At 36.8% G+C, this 21,702-nt stretch overlaps 1 protein-coding gene across 5 annotated transcripts in view; it reads right to left on the bottom strand.

The window, feature by feature from the left end:
- The window catches only part of Brinp3 (BMP/retinoic acid inducible neural specific 3), a 493,646-nt gene that overhangs the window by 84,612 nt on the left and 387,332 nt on the right, over positions 1-21,702 (bottom strand). For all 5 annotated transcript variants that reach the window (XM_060364418.1, XM_060364421.1, XM_060364419.1 and 2 more), the window contains one exon: positions 17,091-17,313. In XM_060364418.1, coding sequence (XP_060220401.1) covers positions 17,091-17,313 — 223 coding nt within the window. The remainder of the gene's footprint in view (positions 1-17,090; positions 17,314-21,702) is intronic.

Raw genomic sequence — 21,702 nt, 5'->3', positions numbered from 1 at the left:
ATTTTTTTTTGTCTTTTTGTTGTTATTGTTGTTGTTTATTTATTACAATTTATTCACTTTGTACCCTGGATGTAGCCCCCTCCCTCATCTCCTTCTTGTCCCACTCACTCTCCATCTTCCCCCTCTATGTTCCTCCCCTAGTGGACTGATAGGTGAGGTCCTCCTCCTCTATTATCTGACCCTAGTATATCAGGTCTCATCAGTACTGTCTGGATCTTCTTTTTCTGTGGTCTAGTAAGGCCACCTCAACAGGAGGAGGTGATCAAAGAGCAGGCAACCGAGTTCATGCCAGTGATTGCTCCTGCTCTTCTTACTAGGAAACCCCCATGGAGACTGAGCTGCCTATGGGTTACATGTGAGAAGGGGATCTAGGTCCTCTCCATGGATGTCCTTGGTTGATTCATCAGTCTCTGAGCCATGCTTTTAATGGCTGAGGCATTTCCCTAGCCCCACAAAATCGACTAACTGTGGCTCATGGGGGCTTGCAAAGATCAGGGAGCCTCAAGTGGTCTGAACTAGGTCCTCTTACATAGGTTATGGCTAAGTAGATTAGTGTTCTTGTGGGATTCCTAGAAGTGCAAGCAGAGGCTGTTTCTCACTTTTGCCTGCTCGATGTCCCACAAGCCTTTATGTCACGATATGTGCCTGGTCTTATTGTAGCTTGTTATGTCTTTTTGTTGGTACAGTTGATGTCCCTGGAAGGCCTTCACTTTCTGAGGGGAGGCAGGGCTGGGGTAGATCTGGGTGAAAGGACAGGTCAGGAAGATACTGGGGGAGGAGAGAGAAAAGAAATGGCAGGTGTGATGAAATATATGAGACAAGAATAAAAATTATGTAAAAGAATATTATAACTTAATTATTACCTAGAGTATTACTGTCAATCATTACAGAATGGATACAATTCAACAATAAAATATTCTTTCGGGATAATATGTATAAAATCATGAAGACCTCAACATAACACCACACACACTAAATAGGTTAGAAGAAAAGGTACAGAAGAGCCTAGAACTCATTGGCACAGGTGACAACTTCCTGAACAGAACACCAAAAGCACAGGCTCTAAGATCAAGAATCAATAAGTGGGACCTTATAAAACTGAAAAGCTGTAAAGCAAAGGACACTGTAGTCAGAACAAAACAACAGCCTACAGACTGGGAAAGGATCTTCACCAACCCTATATCTGACAGAATGCTGATATCCAGAATATCTAAAGAACTAAAGAAGTTAAAAAGCAATAAATCAAGTAATCCAATTAAAAAAATGGGGTTCGGAGCTAAACAGAGAATTCTCAGTAGAGGAATACAGAATGGCAGAGAAACACTTAAAGAGATGCTCAGCATCTTTAGCCATCAGATAGATGCAAATCAAAACGACCCTGATATTTCACCTTAAACCCATCAGAATGGCTAAGATTAAACACTCAAGTGACAACACATGCTGGAGAGGTTATGACTAAGCAGGGCCAAACCAGAGAGTAGAGAGCCTGGATACCCCAATCCTTGCCAATGTGACCTGCTTGAGAGTGAGTGAGCCCTTGAGTGTCTGAAGAGCCTCAGATCCAGGGTCTTTCGAAACTAGCGGCCAGGCATTGGACCTGGCCCACCCACACATCCACTGTAGAGAAAGAGAGAGACTCTTGGGACATCAAAAATCCTGCTCTGTGGGTTTAACAGTGGAGTTAAGGAGGATAATGCTGGGAGCTCAGACAGAGCAGAATTCTAGGGGCCTGTAAACTACTGAGGTTTACAGAGAATTTGCATAAGGAAATTGCCCTGCCACTATCACCAGCACCTGCTACATCTACAGTGCATGCACAAGTAACCCCTTAGAAGCCTGTAAGACATAACCTCTCCCACACACTCAAGGGTTCAACATTCTCTATCACTCTGTCCCTCTAGGCACACTTCCACACACATTTACACAAACACACACACACACACACACACACACACACACACACACACACAAGCATACTCTTGCCTGCATTTGTCCTTCCGTGCCCATGCACTTTCCTCCTACAGGTACAGCTAAAGCACCAACACACACACTGAGGCCATGACACCTCTCTCAGTTTCCTGAATAATTCTCCAGACACCAGAGAGAGACAGTACCAGTCTGAAATGCAGAATCCAAGAACAAACAGGGAAGGTTACAGATAAGCTAATGTCCAGGGGGCAGTGAAAGAGCACATTCAACATAAATCAGGACATCATGGCTTCACCAACAAGCCCCAAATTGATGGATACTAGAATTCATCAAAAGTACAGGAAAATGTCTTTAAAGGTATGCTTACCCAATTATTTGAGGCACATAAAGAGGAAACAAACAAATCTCTCAGAGCAATAGCCATACAAATACACACAGTTAAATAGGAAATGAACAAATCTATCAAAGATTTGGCCAAAAAAGTGTAGGCAAAAAAAGAAGAAATGAACAAAATTCTCAAAGAAACGCAGGCAAATATAGCCAAATAAATAGAGACATGAGTGGAGACACAATTAGTGGCATATCGAGATAAAATGAATAAAAAAAAAATAGAAACCATCATAGAGAGACAGGAATCCACATGTAAAACACTTGAAGGAAATGGTACAAGGCATGAAAACAGAATTAGAATCAATAAGGAAAACACAAACTGAGAAGACCCTGGAACTGGAGAACTTGGAGAAAATATCAGGAACTACAAAGGTAAGCATCACCAACAGAATACAAGAGATGGAAGAGAGATTCTCTGGTGCTGACGATACCCTTGCGGGAATTGATAATTCTATCAAAGTAAAAGTAAAATCAGAAAAGTCCCAAACATAAAATATCTAAGAAATCAAGGACACCATGAAAAAACAAAATCTAAGAATAATAGGAATTGTTGAAAAAGAAGATTCCAGGTGCCAATGTCCAGACAATATTTTAAAGAAAAGCATAGAAGAAAATTTTCCCAACTTAAAGAGATGTCCACAAATATACAAGAGGCCTACAGAACACCAAATAAACTAGACCAGAAAAGAAACACCTCTTATCACATTATAATCAAAACATTAAATCTACAAAACAAAGAAAATATACTAAAAACAACAAGGGAAATATATTTTACCAAGTAACATATGAAGGTAGAACTATCAGAATCATGCCAGAAACTATGAAACTATGAAAGCCAGAAGGGCCTGGGCAGGTGTCATGCAGACTTTAAGAGACTACAGATGCCAAACCAGACTACTTTGCCCTGCAAAGCTTTCAATCAACATAGATGGAGAAAACAAAATATTCTATGACAAAACTAAATTTATGCAATATCTACACAGCAAACCAGCCCTACAGAAGATACTAGAAGGAAAACTCCAATCCAACGAGATCAACTATACCCAAGAATACATAGTATACAAATAATATCCCAACAAAAATTAAAAGAAAATAATCAATGAATCACAGTAAGACAACCAACACAGTAAGACACCACAATGAAAGGAACTAACATTCATTAGTCACTATTATCTATCAACATCAATGGACTCAACTCTCCAATAAAAACACATAGACTAACAGAATGGGTGCAGAAACAGGATCCAACATTCTGTTAAATCCAAGAAACACAATTCTGCAACAAAGAAAAATACTACCTCAGAGTAAAGGGCTGGAAAACTGTTTTTCAAGCAAATCGTTATAGAAAACAAGCTGGAATAGTTATCCTAATATGTAATAAAATAGACTTTCAACCCAAGTTAATCAAAAAAGATAAGGAGGGCCACTATATTCTCATCAAAGGAAAAATCCACCAAGAGGACATCACAATCTTGAATATCTATGCCCCAAATACAAGAGCACCGACATTCGTAAATGAAACATTAAAGCTTAAATCATACATTGATCCTAATACCTTAATAGTGAGAGACTTCAACACTCCACTCTCACCAAGGGACAGATCAACTAGACAGACACCAAATAGGGAAATAAAAGCACTCACAGAATCCTAAATCAAATGGACCTAATAGACGTCTACAGATCGTTTCACCCAAACTCAAAAGAGTACACCTTCTTTTCAGCACCACATGGAACCTTTTCCAAAATAGACCATATAGTGGGTCACAAAGCAAGCCTCAACAGATACAAAAGGATTGAAATAATCCCTTGTATACTATCTGACCACCATGGACTAAAGCTAGACATCAACAACAACAGAAACAACAAAAAGCCGACACGCACATGGAAACTGAACAACTTACTACTCAATGACAGCTGGGTTAAGGAAGAAATAAAGAAAGAAATTAAAGACTTCCTAGAATTCAATGAAAATGAAGGTACAACATACCGTAACTTATGGGACACATTGAAAGCAGTGCTCAGAGGAAAATTTATAGCACTAAGTGCCTGCAAGAAGAAATTCGTAACATCACATACAAACAACTTAATGGCCCAACTGAAAACCCTAGAAAAAAAAGAAGCAGATACACCCAAGAGGAGCAGAAGGCTGGAAATAATCAAACTAAGGGCTGAAATCAATCAACTAGAAACAAATAAAACTATCCAAAGAATCAATGAAACAAAAAGCTGGTTCTTTGAGAAAATCAACAAGATAGACAAACCCTTAGCCAAACTAACTAAAAAGCAGAGAGAAACTATCCAGATCAGCAAAATCAGAAATGAAAATGGGGACATAACCACAGACATTGAGGAAATCCAAACAATTATTAGGTCATACTACAAAAGCCTATATGCCACAAAATTTGAGAATCTAAATGAAATGGATAATTTTCTTGAAAGATTCCATCTACCAAAACTAAGTCAAGATCAGGTAGAAAAACTGAATAGCCCTATATCTCCCAAGGAAATCGAAGCAGTCATTAACAGTCTCCCCTCCAAAAAACGCCCTGGACCAGATGGCTTCAGCGCAGAATTCTACAAGACCTTCAAAGAAGTGCTAACTCCAATTCTCCTCAAGCTATTCCACAAAATAGAAACAGAAGGAACACTACCAAACTCATTCTACGAAGCCACAGTCACCTTAATACCTAAACCACACAAAGACCCAACAAAAAAAGAGAACTTCAGGCCTATCTGTCTTATGAACATTGACGCAAAAATACTCAATAAAATACTTGCAAACAGAATCCAAGAACATATCAAAGATATCATCCACCATGACCAAGTAGGCTTCAACCCAGGCATGCAAGGGTGGTTCAACATACGGAAATCCATCAATGTAATCCACTACATAAACAAACTGAAGGAGAAAAACCACATGATCATCTCCTTAGATGCCGAAAAAGCATTTGACAAAGTCCAACACCCATTCATGTTTAAAGTCTTGGAGAGATCAGGGATACAAGGCACATACCTAAAGATAGTAAAGGCAATATATAGCAAGCCTATAGCTAACATCAAACTCAATGGAGAAAAACTTAAATCAATCCCACTGAAATCAGGGAAAAGACAAGGATGTCCATTGTCCCCATATCTCTTCAACTTAGTACTTGAAGTCCTAGCCAGAGCAATAAGACAACTAAAGGAGATTAAGGGGATACAAATCGGAAAGGAAGAGGTCAAAGTGTCACTATTTGCAGATGATATGATAGTATACATGAGCGACTCCAAAAATTCAACCAGAGAACTCCTTCAGCTGATAAACACCTTCAGCAAAGTGGCAGGATACAAAATCAACTCAAAAAAATCAGAAGCCCTCCTATATACCAAAGACAAAAAGGCTGAGAAAGAAATTAGGGAAACAACACCCTTCTCAATAGCCACTAATAACATAAAGGACCTTGGTGTAACGCTAACCAAGCAAGTGAAAGACCTGTTTGAGAAAAACTTCAAGTCTCTGAAGAAAGAAATCGAAGAAGATATCAGAAGATGGAAAGATTTCCCATGCTCATGGATTGGTAGGATTAACATTGTGAAAATGGCAATCTACAGATTCAATGCAATTCCCATCAAAATACCAACTCAGTTCTTCACAGACCTTGAAAAAAAGATTCTCGGCTTCATATGGAGAAACAAAAAAACCAGAATCTCCAAAACGATCCTGTACAACAACAGATCATCTGGAGGTATCTCCATCCCTGACCTCAAGCTGTACTACAGGGCAACAGTAATAAAAACTGCATGGTATTGGCATAGAAACAGAAAGGAGGATCAATGGAACCGCATAGAAGACCCAGAAATGAATCCACACACCTATGAATACTCGATATTTGACAAAGAAGCCAAATCCATTCAATGGAAAAAAGACAGCATCTTCAACAAATGGTGCTGGACCAACTGGATGTCTACATGCAGAAAAATGAAAATAGATCCATATTTATCACCCTGCACAAAACTAAAGTCAAAGTGGATCAAGGACCTCAACATAAAACCAGATACCCTAAATCAATTGGAAAAAAAAGTGGGGAACAGCCTAGAACTCATTGGCACAGGAGACAACTTCCTGAACAGAACACCAACAGCAGAGGCTCTAAGAGCAACAATCAATAAATGGGACCTCATGAAACTGAAAAGTTTCTGTAAAGCAAAGGATACCGTCATCAAAACAAAACGACTGCCTACAGATTGGGAAAGAATTTTCACTAACCCTTTATCTGACAGAGGACTAATATCTAGTATATACGAAGAACTAAAGAAGCTGAAAAGCAGCAATCCAAGTAATCCAATTAAAAAATGGGGAACAGAGCTAAACAGAGAATTCTCGACAGAGGAATATCGAATGGCAGAGAAACACTTAAAGAAATGCTCATCCTCATTAGCCATCAGGGAAATGCAAATCAAAACGACCCTGAGATATCACCTTACACCCATCAGAATGGCCAAGATGAAAAACTCAAGTGACAACACATGCTGGAGAGGTTGTGGAGAAAGGGGAACCCTCCTCCACTGCTGGTGGGAATGTAAACTGGTACAACCACTCTGGAAAGCTATCTGGCCCTTTCTAAGACAATTGGGAATAGTGCTTCCTCAAGACCCAGCTATACCACTGCTAGGTATATACCCAAATTTGCTCAAGTACACAAAAGGGATACTTGCTCAACAATGTTTATAGCAGCTTTATTTGTAATAGCCAGAACCTGGAAACAACCCAGATGTCCATCAATGGAGGAATGGTTACAGAAATTGTGGTATGTTTACACAATGGAATACTACTCAGCAATCAAAAAGGAGGAAATAATGAAATTTTAGGCAAATGGTGGGACCTAGAAAAGAATCATTCTGAGTGAAATATTCCAGAAGGAGAAAGACAAACACGGGATATACTCACTTATATAGACCTATAAGATATGATAAACATAATGAAATCTATACACCTAAAAAGGATAATCAATTGTGCGGACATGGCGTAAGATGATCAATCCTCGTTTAGAAAGACAGATGGGTTTTGCATTGAACATATGACAGGAGTCTACTGAGCGCATCTGAAAGACTCTAGCTAGCATTGTTTTCGAACAAAGACTCATGACCAAACCTTTGGCAGAGTACAGGGAATCATAAGAAAGAAGGGGAGTTAGTCTGTTAGGGAAAGGATAGGAGCTCCACAAGGACCAAGTATATCTGGGCACAGGGTCTTTTCTGAGACTGACATTCAGCCAAGGACCATGTATGGTTATAACCTAGAACGTCTGCTCAGATGTAGCCTGTGGTAGCTCAGTAACCAATTGGTTTCCCAAAGTGAGGGGAACAAGGACTATTTCTAACAGGAACTCAATGACTGGCTCTTTGGTCTCCCCACCCCCGAAGGGAGGAGCAGTCCTGTTAGGCCACAGAGGAGGGCTTTGCAGCCAGTCCTGAAGATACCTGATAAAACAGGATCAGATGAATGGGGAGGAGGTCCCCCCTATCAGTGGACTTGGAAAGGGGCACGGTGGAGATGAGGGAGGGAGGGAGGGACTGGGAGGGAATGAGGGATCGGGACACAGCTGGGATACAGAGTTAATAAAATGTAACTGATAAAAAAATAATAATAATAAAATAAAAGAAAGAAAGAAAGAAAGAAAGAAAGAAAGAAAGAAAGAAAGAAAGAAAGAAAGAAAGAAAAAAATAGTGGGAGACTTCAACACCATATTTTCACCAAAGGACAGATCATCTACACAGAAGCCTAATAAAGAAACAAAGAGACTTACAGAAGTCCTAAATCAAATGGACCGAAGAATAGATGTCTACAGAACTTTTCACCCAAACTCAAAAGAGTATACCTTCTTTTCAGGACCTCAAGGAACCTTCTCCAAACAGACCGCATAGTTGTTCACAAGCCTCAACAGATACAAGAAGATTGAAATAATCCCCTGTATTCTGTCTGAAAACCATGGACTAAAGCTGGACCTCAAAAACAATGGCATTAACAAAATGCCTACAATCCCATGGAAACTGAACATCTTGCTTCTCAATGACAGCTGGGTTAAGGAATAAAGAAAGAAATTAAAGACTTCCTAGAATTCAAAGAAAATGAAGGTACAACATACCGTAATTTATGGGACACAATGAAAGCAGTGCTCAAAGGAAAATTCATAGCACTAAGTGCCTTCAAGAAGAAATTTGTGACATCTCATACAAGCAACTTAATGGCCCAACTGAAAGCCCTAGAAAAAAAGGAAGCAAATACACCTAAGAGAACCAGACTGCTGGAAATAATCAAATGCAGGGCTGACATAAATCAACATATGGAAATCCATCAATGTAATCCACCATATAAAGAAATTGAAGGAAAAAAAAAACATGATCATCTCCTTGATGCTAAAAAAGCATTTAACAAAATCAAACACCAATTCATGTTTAAAACCTTGGAGAGATCATGGGTATAAGGCACATATCTAAACATAGTAAAGGCAATATACAGCAAGCCTATAGCCAACATCAAACTCAATGAAGAAAAACTTAAATCAATCCCACTGAAATCAGGGACAAGACAAGGCTGCCCACTCTCTCCATATTTCTTCAACATAGTACTTGAAGTCCTAGCTAAAGTAATAAAACAACTAAAGGAGATAAGGTGATATAAATCGGAAAGGAAGAGGTCAAAGTGTCACTATTCGCAGATGACATGAGCGACCCCAAAAATTCAACCAAAGAACTCCTTCAGTTGATAATCACCATCAGCAAAGTGGCTGGATATAAAATCAACTAAAAAAAAAAATCGGAAGCTCTCCTGTATATCAAAGACAAAAGGGCCTAGAAAGAAATCAGGGCAATAACACCTTTCACAATAGCCACTAATAACATAAAATACCTTGGGGTAACTCTAACCAAGCAAGTGAAAGACCTGTTTGAAAAAAACTTCATGTTTCAAGAAATAGAAGATATCAGAAGATGTAAAGATCTCCCATGCTCATGGATTAGTAGGATTAACATAATGAAAACTGGCCATTTGCCAAAAGCAATCTAAAGATTCAGTGCAATTCCCATCAAAATACCAACACAATTCTTTACAGAATTTGAAAGAAAGATTCTCAGCTTCATATGGAATAGCAAAAAACCCAGAATTTCCAAAACGATCCTGTATAACAATAGATCATCTGAAGGCATCTCATTCCTAACCTCAAGGTGTACTACAGAGCAATAGTAATAAAAACCGGATGGTGTTGGCATAGAAACAGAAAGGAGGATCAATGGAACTGATTAGAAGACCCAGAAATAAACCCACACATCTATGAATACTTGATTTTTGACAAAGAAGCCAAAACCATTCAATGGAAAAAAGACAGCATCTTCAACAAATGGTGCTGCTCCAACTGGATGTTTTCATGCAGAAAAATTAAAGTAGATACATATTTATCACCCTCTACAGAACTAAACTCCAAGTGGATCAAAGACCTCCACATAAAACCAGATACTCTAAATTGTTTAGAAGAAAAAGTGGGGAATTGTCTAGAACTCATTGGCACAAGAGAGAACTTCCTGAACAGAACACCAACAGCACAAGCTCTCAAATCAACAATCAATTAGAAACAATCAATGGGACCTCATGAAACTGAAAATCTTCTGTAAAGTAAAAGACATTTTCGTCAGAACAAAATGACATCCTACAGACTGGGAAATGATCTTCACCAACCCTATATCTGACAGAGGGCTGATACCCAGTATATATAACGAACCAAAGAAGTTAAAAAACAGTAAACCAAGCAATCCAATTAAAAATGGGGTCCGGAGCTAAACAGAGAATTCTCATTAGAGGAATATAGAATGACAGAGAAACACTTAAAGATGTTTAACGTCCTTAGCCATCAAAGAGATGCAAATCAAAATGATACTGAGATTTCACCTTACAACCATCAAAATCGCTAAAATCTAAAACTCAAATGACAATACATGCTGGAGAAGTTGTGGAGAAAGGGGAACCCTCCTCCATTACTAGTGGGAATGTAAACTGATACAACCACTTTGGAAATCAATCTGACTCTCAGAGGATTAAGAATAGTGCTTCCTCAAGACCTAGTTATACTACTCCCAGGTATATATCCATAAGATGCTCAAGTACACAACATGGACATTTGCTCAACCATGTTTGTAGCAGCTTTATTGGAATAGCCTGAACCTGGAAACAACCCAGTTGTCCCTCAGTTGAGGAATGGATACAGAAATTGTGGTACTACACAATGGAATACTACTCAGCATTTAAAAACAAAGAAATCATGAAATTTGCAGGCAAATGTTGAGATCTAGAAAATATCATTTTGAGTGAGGTATTCAAGAAGGAGAAAGACACACATGGTATATACTCACTTACTTAGACCTATAAGATATGATAAACCTAATGAAATCTGTTCACCTAAAGAATATAAATAAGAAAGATGACCCGGGGTAAGATGATCAATCCTCACTTAGAAAGACAAATGAGATGGGCATTGGATGTAGGAGAAAACATGCAACAGGACAGGAGCCTACCACAGAGGGCCTCTGAAAGACTTCCTAGCAGTGTATCAAAGCAGATACTGAGACTCATTACCAAACCTTTGGCAGAGTGCAGGGAATCATATGAAAGAAGGGGGAGTTAGTATGACGTGGAAAGGATAGGAGCTCCAACAGGACCAAATATATCTGGGCAATGGGGACTTTTATGAGACTGTTTCTCCAACCAAGGACCATGTATGGATATAACCTGGAACCTCTGCTTTGATGTAGCCATGGTAGCTCAGTATCCAAGTGGGTACCCTAGTAAGGGGAACAGAGATTATTTCTGACATGAACTCAATGGCAGGCTCTGTGACCCACCCCTCAAGGGAGGAGCATCCCTGCCAGGTAACAGAGGAGGACTTTGCAGCCAGTCCTGAAGATACCTGAGAAAATAGGGTCAGATGAAAGGGGAAGAGGTCCTCCCCTATCTGTGGACTTGGAAAGGGGCAGGGAGGAGATGAGGGAGGGAGGGTGGGTTTGGAAGGGAATGAGGGTGTGGGATACAGCTGGGATAAAAAGTTAATAAAACGTAACTAATAATAAAAATAAATAAATAATTATTTCATTCTTAAAAAAAGAAATACATTCAAAATTGAATACATGGGCCTGTTGATGTTAAAATTGAAATGAATGAAACTCTCATATCAAGACAAACTAGTGTCATATTCAATACCAATAAAAAAAATTTTAGTTTTAAAGACAGGGAATAATATTAAATCTTCTATCTTCTACTACGAAACCAACAACTTTCTGCAGTGTAAAGAATTTTTATGAGTCTAAAATAACAATAAAATTTTAGATAGTTTACTCTAGTTTGATGACCCTTATTTTGGAGATTTTTATAGCTAAATGATATTTACCAAATGACTAATGCATAGTTTTGCTCTTGTGGGTAGAAAAATCAATTCAAAGTAAAGATGAACAAAATATTTCGTGTAGTTGACATAAAAAGTTTAATGATATCATTTAGATTTCATATTATATTATTACCTATTGAACTTTGATTTTTAGTAAAAAACATTATTTCTAATTATTTGGAAAGACTATTATAATGGCCATTGCTTCAAAGTGCTTTTAGAGCGCTACAAGTACAATTTAGAATGTTTGTATACATAACAGCTATGAGAATTCCATTACAAGCAAATCATTCCTGAAATATGGAAAAATTATCAAACTTTAGTAGCATTACATAACAAAAACAATGAGCCCACCATTGCCCTTCTCAGTGATTTTAGCAAACAAACCTAAGTATCTATACTGCAATGTATAAATACATAATTATTATTCGTATACGCATTCTTGCAGAAACCTATTTATATATTCAAGTCTCAATATCACATTAGGCCACTCAATGATTTTTAAGACTAATGGAGTGTCCCTATACCAAAACAGCTCAGAACTGTTATTCAGATCTAGAGTCCAGCTCCTCAGAACTTGTCAGTGGACACTCCTAACCTCCCCCAGAGACACATTGATGTATGTATTTTATTTCAGCTTTCTCAGGCTATTTTTCTCTCATTCAAGACACTGTAAATCATTTCAATTTAATTTTCCTTAAATTCTTGGTGTTTTTTAAATTCCTTTAATCCACAATAACAATACAATCTACTAGACTCCATTGTGTTTTGCTTAGATTTATTGTCAATTTGGCAAAATCTAGAGTCACCAGAGAGGATACAAGCTCAACTGAAAAAAAAAATGCCATAATTGATAAGGTTGGAATGTGGTTATGTCTTGAAGAAACTGTCTGGATTTAATTTTTGATGTGGGAAAGGTTCAGACAACTATGGACAGCACCAACTGTAGGAAGGTGGGACTGGACTGCCTAGAAAAAAAAATGTCTGAGAGCAAAGGCAGAGAAAGAGACAGTCAATAAGAAGCACACGTCTATGATTGATATCTCCACTTCCTCCTTGACTTCCTGGCCTGACTGCCCTCTATGATGGATTGTAACTTAGAAGTGTAAGTGAATAAACCCCTTTCTTCCCATGTTGTTTTTAGTCAGTGCAATAGAAAGCAATATAGCTCAGCAGGTTAAAGGCAGAAAGTTGAATGACTTCTTAGAAATAATTCAAGCCTGTATTTGGGCATCAAATAAATCTGTGTTTGGATGATTTCATTTGACATATGATTTTTGACATCCTTATGGGTAGTTGGTTGAAAAAAATTTAAGTCTATATATATGTATATATACATACCATATACTATATATACTGTATGTATTAGTAAATACAAATGTATATATATACATAAAGAGAGATGCAAATATAGAGTCCATCTGAGTACAGCAGTGGTAATTACCCACTCGTTTAAGAGTCTCTTAAGATATTCCCACTGACACACTCTGACAGACTGTCTCATTTAGTCTATTAACGCACGGAAATGAATTTTTCTCATTTTATAGTTTCAACCCTAACCAAAAATGAAAGAAAAATAGAAATACAACTTTCTTTCTAATTAATTGGAAGGTGTGGATGAAAAAAAAAAATCCAAATTCAAAGCAGTATTTCAACTGGCAAGCTTTTTCACTTCTTTCTGACTGTGTCGGAAAATAGACAAAATAGTAATAATAATGCTAAAAAAGTATTTGAAGAAATGCTGGTAGTGACATAGACTTTTGTTTTAGAAGTTTCAGAAAATAAAATTTTATCAATACTATGTTGAATTCTGTTATAAGTTATATATATATGTATATATATTCTGATATTCTGTTCTATGTGATTTGTACATATTTAATTTTCAGCTTCTCATATTTTCATTACAAATTTTGCACTAATAGTGCATTTTGTATTTTCAACTTATAATTTGATGTGCATAGACATATACCATGAAACTGTGCTCAGTTCATTGATTTGTTTGTACTGACTACTACCATCCTATGTGTTTAAATATTCCACGCATGGTTAGGACCTAGATCCCCTGCACAGATAGGAATTAGATCCTCTGCTCAGATGGAAGCTCAGTCTCCATGTGGGTTCCCCAGTAAGGGGAGCAAGGGCTGCCGCTGTCATGAACACAATTGCCTGCTCTTTGATCGCTTATCCCTGGTGATGCGGTTTTGCCAGGCCACAAAGGAAGAGGATCCAGGAAGTCCTGATGAAACTTGATAAGCTATGGGAAGATCGCAGAGGAGGAGAACCCCCCCCCTTTTTTTTTTCTTTTTCTTTTTCTGTTTTTCTTTTCTTTTTTTTTTTTTCAATGCAGTTTATTCAGGAACCTTGAACAATCCTCGGACCCTGGGGAAAGCCAGCCCACAGCTTAAATAGCCTCTGGGTAGCCAACCCAGGCATGCCACGTGGGCAATGCAGATAGGTCCACATACATGGAAGCAAGCCAGATCCTCAGCCTTAGCCAAATGTGGAATTGTTCGTGACAGAGAGCACTCACCATCGGGAAGGTGGAAGGCGGAAACCAGTCAATCTTTAAGGCATAGCATTCCGCAGCTCTCTACAGTTCCCCCTTTTTGTTTTAGACGCATCAGGCAAGAGTAGAGGTCTGATCTCTGATATTAGAAATAAATTGGGACTTTGTACAGATGTTCATTTAGGTGTCATCCACCCAAAGAGCATCAGACCTGTCCGATACCTTTTTCTCAGAGGCGGGACCTGGGGCATCAACCCGCATGCAATCAGACATGCTCTTCTCTGGGTCCAAAGCGGCTGACCCTGAGTGCAGTGCTCAACTAAAAGGAAGCTTGATGGTGGTCAATCAGAGGATTGACCTCTTGCAGGAGCAAATTGATATCCTATGGCAAATCGCTCAATCTGGCTGTTAATGAAAGTATGCTGGACTTTGTGTCACTAGCATACAACATGAGAATTTTTCCTGTGCTGCAAATCTATCTAAACAATTGTCGAGCTATATTTTAGGTAATTGGACTGGAGAATTCGATACTACGATGGAGCAGCTGAGAGTGGCCATTGTCACAGTAAATTCTACCAGAGTGAACCACCCCCTTTTGATGGACTAAGGGGAAGGGAATGGTGGGAAGAGGGAAGAAAGGTGAGACTGGGAGGAGTTGAAGAAGGGGGCTTCAATCGGGATGTATAATGAATAAATTGTGAAAAAAATACAATTAAAAAAATATGCCATATGTTTCAAATGTATGCGTATGCATACGTATATGTGTATTCAACTGATTATCTCAAACATAATTTAATATCAACATAATTATTATCCAAATTTAACAGTTTTCTTACTAATCCTTTTAATTTTGTTATTCTCCTATTTGGAATAAGATATTCAGTATCATCATAATATCTGCTCTCATCCCCTATGCATACATGATAAAATTCATTACAATCAAATAGCATACCTCTCCTTGTCCATAATTCAACTAACATACATTGACAGAAACATCAATGAATTACAGATGAATTACAAGTACTGCATGTGACAGGAATAAAGAAATGTACATAAAACACAATTGATGTATATATTCACAGATAGTTACAATATATATTTAAAAATTAAATTTCTCAAATTAGTATATATTCTTACTTACATGAGTAAGAATTTTTTTTACTTTTTAAAATTTTCTTAATTAGAGTTTATTCACTTTGTATCCAACCTGTAGCCCCCTTCTCTCTCCCCTCTCATTCCTACCTTCCCTCCCTCTTCTTCTCTTATGCCCCTCTCCCAGGAAATGATAGGGGAGGTCCTCCTCCCCTTCTATCTGACCATAGTCTATCAGGTCTCATCAGGACTGGCTTCTTGGAATTTTTAAGAAGTGAAACCACATTAAATAAAAGATGCATTGATGAATAATAAGAAAAATATATTTAACATTATTAGTCATTAAGAATGTATACACACACACACATGCACTCACACACTCCATGCAACTTTATTCAGACAGTTTTTTATAATCAAACAATTGAAATTAGCCCCTGTTGATATATTATGAAGTATGAGTTGATGTCATTTGTGAGAAGTGAAAATAAAAAAAAATCATTCAGGAAGAAGGCAGCTCCTGAAGAATGCTACAAATACAATGACCTCAGGACTCAGCAATGCCTTACTTCAGTATATACTCTGTAAGATTGAAAACAGATGTTCACAACCAAAAATTGTACAAAGAAATTTGTACAGATATCAGCCAAAATGTTTAGTGGAGAAATAGAATCGTCCACCAAATGAGGACTGTCTAGTAAATTTGCATGTATATAATCGACAATCACCACATATTACATAACTTCATTTTTATAAAAGCTCAACATAAGGATATCTATGTGGACAAGTAGAATCTACAAATCTGTAAAAAAAAATTATAGCCTGTAGACAGATGGAGACTCTACATACTAAATTCTCATTATGTATTTTATATAAGAAAAACTAATCTTCAATTCAGATGGCAGGTATTTCTTATATTTGAAGTACAACACTAAACAATGAATAATACCATTTGTATTGGCTTGAAATCACATCTTTCATAGAGGTTTAATCTACAGGTTGTATTTTTACATGAGAAGATATTTAGAGATAGATTTCTCCTCTTAACAAATTAAGCATCAATTCAAAACTTTTTGATTTCATTCCAGATAGTTCTGCTACAATGTATACTTTCCGATGCATATTTTCTTTTGGATGTATGTTTAACTAGATTTCCAGTAGGTAAGTATAAGACTTTTATTCAAGCAATGAGTAAGAATATTGTAAATTAGAAGCATAAATCAGATTTACAAAATAATTTCAGATACAAATACTTAAGTATTCCCTTTACTATATTAAACATTAGAAATATTTGCAAATAAAATTTTGGATTAGCATATAGTGGCATTTGTGAATTTTCAAAAAGTTGTGATACAAAATAAACAATTGTTTTGTTGAGAAATCAGAAATGGAGAAATTTCAGTTTGTGTCTCTAGTCTACTTATTCCACGTTTAACTGTGAGCATTTTCTTGTATCGTATTTTCTAAAATACAGTTATTAACTGGTTTCTGTAAAAAGAAATAAAATAAAAATAAACAGGGGGAATGATTCATTGACTACTTTAACAGAAAAAGAAAACAAAAAGTTTCAGTGTATGCATTTCTCATTAAATCAGTTCTTTGAAAACAAATGCAGAGCATTAGTTTGAGACAAGAGAATCTACTCTTTTTAAATTGTCTAACCGTAAAAACAACATTGTGATGTGTCTCACCACACATGCAGTCAGGAATAAGTAGAACCCAGCTTTTGGGACAGAAACACAGTTGTCATGCTGTCCCACTCTTACCTCTGTCTTGGCAGGCTGATGAGGGGCTGTTTGTGGCACCGTTTACTAAGGCTAAAGAGCTTGTGTACAATTCTGTGTGCCTTCAGGAAAAGCTGTTTCATGCTGTTCTCCAGTTGTTCATAGCGGCGCTGAAAATTAGAATCCATTGTCCACAAATGCATTATAGTTGATGTGTTGAGGAAATAATTCATGGGTAGTCTTTTCATAAAGAACTTGAATTCATCTGAAAAATGTGAGAATTCAACATTTTAATTTTTAAGCAATTATTTCTCTTCTAGCCAAAACACATCCAACATATTTAAAAATAAATGCTAGCAGCATAATATTTTTGACTAACAAACAAAAAAAAATGAGATTTGGGAAGTGTTAAAATGGTTTGTTTTGATCTTCTTAAAAATAGAAGTTTCATGAAAGAATATGAAAATAATTTATGCAGAACAATAGTTTAGATAGAAATAGTAAATCCAAATTGTTTTCTGTATTCTTCCTTTGCTAGCATTTGAACGTTTCTGTAATGTATGACATATAGTTGTCCTTTGTATCTGATATTAGTGTAAATAATTATTTCTTAATGTATAATAAAAAACTCTTCAGATACAGTTGTTAAATCAGTATAGAAACACGTGAGACTTATTACTAAATTTCATCTTAAGAGAGTGCATTTTCAGTAGACAATTTTTATATTCAGTTATTTTCTTTTATCCCACTGTTCTTATGTCACATTTCGGGACATACCATTTTTAAAAAATGGCTACATAAAATATAGTTAAAGCTCCACAGTAGCTATTGCTTTTCTCTCAATCAATCTCACACACTATTTTTGCTTTCATACAAAATTAATGGTAAATCTTCAAGAAGAATAACAGTTGATGTTATGTGATGTCCAGGAGATGCTTCAGCTGGTAACAACACTGCAGCAAAAGCATGAGAACCCAAGTTCAAATCCATGTAAAAGCCAGTCATGGCCATGTGGCTGCACATAACCCTCACACTGTGAAGGGTGAGGCACATGCCGTAGAACTGTAGGGGATTGCATGCTTACAGCCTCACTCCTGTTCAGTAGGAGACAGCATTTCCAAGTGATGAGGTTGAAATTAATAGAGCAGAGCACCTGATGCCCTTCTCTAATTTATGTAGCCTGTATGTGTGTCTATCTATCTATCTATCTATCTATCTATCTATCTATCTATCTAATTAACAAACTATCTACACACACATACTCATACACCACATACATTCTTACACACACACATAACAAAGTTCATGTTACATGAAAACAAATGAAATAATGGATTTATTTCTTATATAAGCACACAAGATTGATGACAGCATATTCAAGCTAGTAATAACTAACCTGTCTTTTAAAGGCATGTCATTATACAAACCGTACAGATACAGATGTATCATTGAACCATAACAATGACATCTGTCATATGTTGCAGCATAGATTAACTTATGTTGTATTACTGTTTTCCTTTTCCAGATAATCACAACTCTATTGATGAAAAGAAAATGTTCAATATGTAATATTAGGAATATATTTGAAAGCACTAAACTGAAGACTAACTTAGGAAAATGGTGTTTGCTACATTTTTGTTTGTATATTTCATATATATATATAATGTTATGTTTTCTATATAGCTTAAATAAGAGCAAACTTGGGCAAAAGAGATCGAGGCATGTTACACTTATTACATATTACTTTTATTACTGAAGAGTGATTATATTGTGTTTTTTTTTCTTAATTACCAATACACCTCAGTTACTTTTTCATATATATATATTTCATATATATTTATTTATATTATTATAAAAATAATATTTATAACATATGTCATATACAAATATCATATATAAAATATAAATCTCATATACATTTATTATATATTTATTTCAAAATATATATAATTGAGCAAATGTCTTAGTTATATGTTAGAGCATCTTTTAGTATATACCTGGGAGTGATATAGCTAGGTCTTGAGATAGCGCTATTCCCAGTTTTCTGAGAAAGCGCCAGATTGATATCCAAAGTGGTTGTACAAGTTTACATTCCCTCCAGCAAAGGAAAAAGGTTCCCCTTTCTCCACAACCTCTCCAGCATGTGTCACCCCTTGAGTTTTTGATCTTAGCCATTCTGATGAGGTGAAATCTCAGGGTTGTTTTGATTTGCCTTTCCCTGATGACTAAGGACACTGAGCATTTCTTCAAGTGTTTCTCTGCCATTCGATGTTCCTGTGTAGAGTTCTCTGTCTAGCTCTGTGCCCCATCTTTTAATTGGATTACTTTGCTACTTTACATATAATGGGTTAGTTGCATTAACACATCAATCAAGTAAGATGTATCAAGCCTTCTGTTCTTTAAGAGGTTGTTTGTTTGTTTGTTTGTTTTTACCTACTTTCCAGTTCTACTTCCTAGTGAAAATAACCGGTTTGGGACTTCTGGAGTAGGTCCCCGATGGAGTACTTGCCCAGGGTGCATGAAAACTAGGCAAGTGAAGAGCAAGGAAGATAAACTATCTTGTGTAGCATGGACTTGTTCTGCTTCTCTGGATAACTTTAACATTTACCTTCTACCATAGATAGTTCTGTTTTAAATTATCTATCTATGAATAACATTTCTCATTATTTCCTCTCATAATTTTGAAATAAAATGTATTTTGAACAAAAATATATAAAGTCTATATAGGATATATTTCAAGTATACTAAATATTTTAAAAGATATAGTTATATACAAAAAGGATACTAAATCATCTACGTTGTATTTTTCTTTTTTTCTGAAATGTTTATTGGAAGTAGGTTATCAAAATTTAGACATTTATTAATTTCTTTATTTATGTAAAGCATCATTATTTTTATTGTTATTTTTCAACATTCTTATGTAGTAAATTAATAGGCTTCCTCCAAGATGTATACCTACATCAAATTTTGGAAAAGAAAACAAATGAAGTAAGTCAAAACAAGGACAATATTGAAGCAAGCAATTATGTTTAAGCCCCACTATAGTAGAAATAATTTTTATGTGGTACTTCAATATTGGCCAAAAATGGTAGATAGAGAGGTCATAGTCCCTACAGAATTACCTATATTATTATTCTGTTTGATAGGCAGGGTACTAAAACAATTCTTAATGACTCTGTGGAATAACCATAGGTCAATGGATCTAACTCTCATAAGAGAAGCTTCTTGCAGTGGATGACAATTAATATTGCGACAGATATATGGACAAAAAGTAGGAAATAAGTGACTTCAGCATCCCACATGTGTATGTCACCATTGCTGTTTCCAGGCTCAGGGATCGTCATGGAAGAGGGAGAGGAAGGAATTTAAAAATCGTTACTCCAATCAAAGACCATGAATGGAGATAACCTAGAATCCAAGTGCTGATGTAGCCTATGGCAGCTCATTCTTCCAAGTGTGTTCCATAGTAACAGGGACTGTCTCTGCCATGAACTCAAAGGCTGGCTCTTAATCACCTCCCCCTGAGGGGGAAGCAGCATTGGCTGGCCACAGAGGAAGATAATGCAGCCAGTCCTGATGACACCTGATAGACTAGGATCAGATGGAAAGGGAGGAGGACCTCTCCTATTAGTGGACTTGCAGAGGGGCATGGGAGGAGATGAGAGAGGGAGGGTGAGATTGGGAGGGGATGAGAGAGGGGATGACAGTGGGAATACAAATTGAATAAACTCTTAGAGCCTGTGCTGTTGGTGTTCTGTTCAGGAAGTTGTCTCCTGTGCCAATGAGTTCTAGGCTGTTCCCCACTTTTTTTCCCAATTGATTTAGAGTATCTGGTTTTATGTTGAGGTCCTTGATCCACTTTGACTTTAGTTTTGTGCAGGGTGATAAATATGGGCCTATTTTCATTTTTCTGCATGTAGACATCCAGTTGGTCCAGCACCATTTGTTGAAGATGCTGTCTTTTTTCCATTGAATGGATTTGGCTTCTTTGTCAAATATCGAGTATTCATCGGTGTGTGGGTTTATTTCTGGGTCTTCTATGTGGTTCCATTGATCCTCCTATCTGTTACTATGCCAATACCCTGCAGTTTTTATTACTATTGCCCTGTAGTACAGCTTGAGATCAGGGATAGAGATACCTCCAGATGATCTGTTGTTGTACAGGATCGTTTTGGAGATTCTGGGTTTTTTGTTTCTCCATATGAAGCTGAGAATCTTTTTTTCAAGGTCTGTAAAGAATTGAGTTGGTATTTTGATGGGAATTGCATTGAATCTGTAGATTGCTTTTGGCAGTATGGCCATTTTCACAATGTTAATCCTACCAATCCATGAGCACGGGAGATCTTTCCATCTTCTGATATCTTCTCTGATTTCTTTCTTCAGAGACTTGACGTTTTTCTCAAAAAGGTCTTTCACTTGCTTGGTTAGAGTCACACCAAGGTACTTTATGTTATTAGTGGCTATTGTGAAGGGTGTTGTTTCCCTAATTTCTTTCTCAGCCTTTTTGTCTTTGGTATACAGGAGGGCTTCTGATTTTTTTGAGTTGATTTTGTATCCTGCCACTTTGCTAAAGGTGTTTATCAGCTGAAGGAGTTCTCTGGTTGAATTTTTGGGGTCGCTCATGTATACTATCATATCATCTGCAAATAGTGAC

Source organism: Meriones unguiculatus, chromosome 11, assembly GCF_030254825.1.
Source record: "Meriones unguiculatus strain TT.TT164.6M chromosome 11, Bangor_MerUng_6.1, whole genome shotgun sequence".
Lineage (NCBI taxonomy): Eukaryota > Metazoa > Chordata > Mammalia > Rodentia > Muridae > Meriones > Meriones unguiculatus.
The sequence above is the reverse complement of the archived record's forward strand: the minus strand, read 5'-3'. Positions and strand labels throughout refer to the sequence as shown.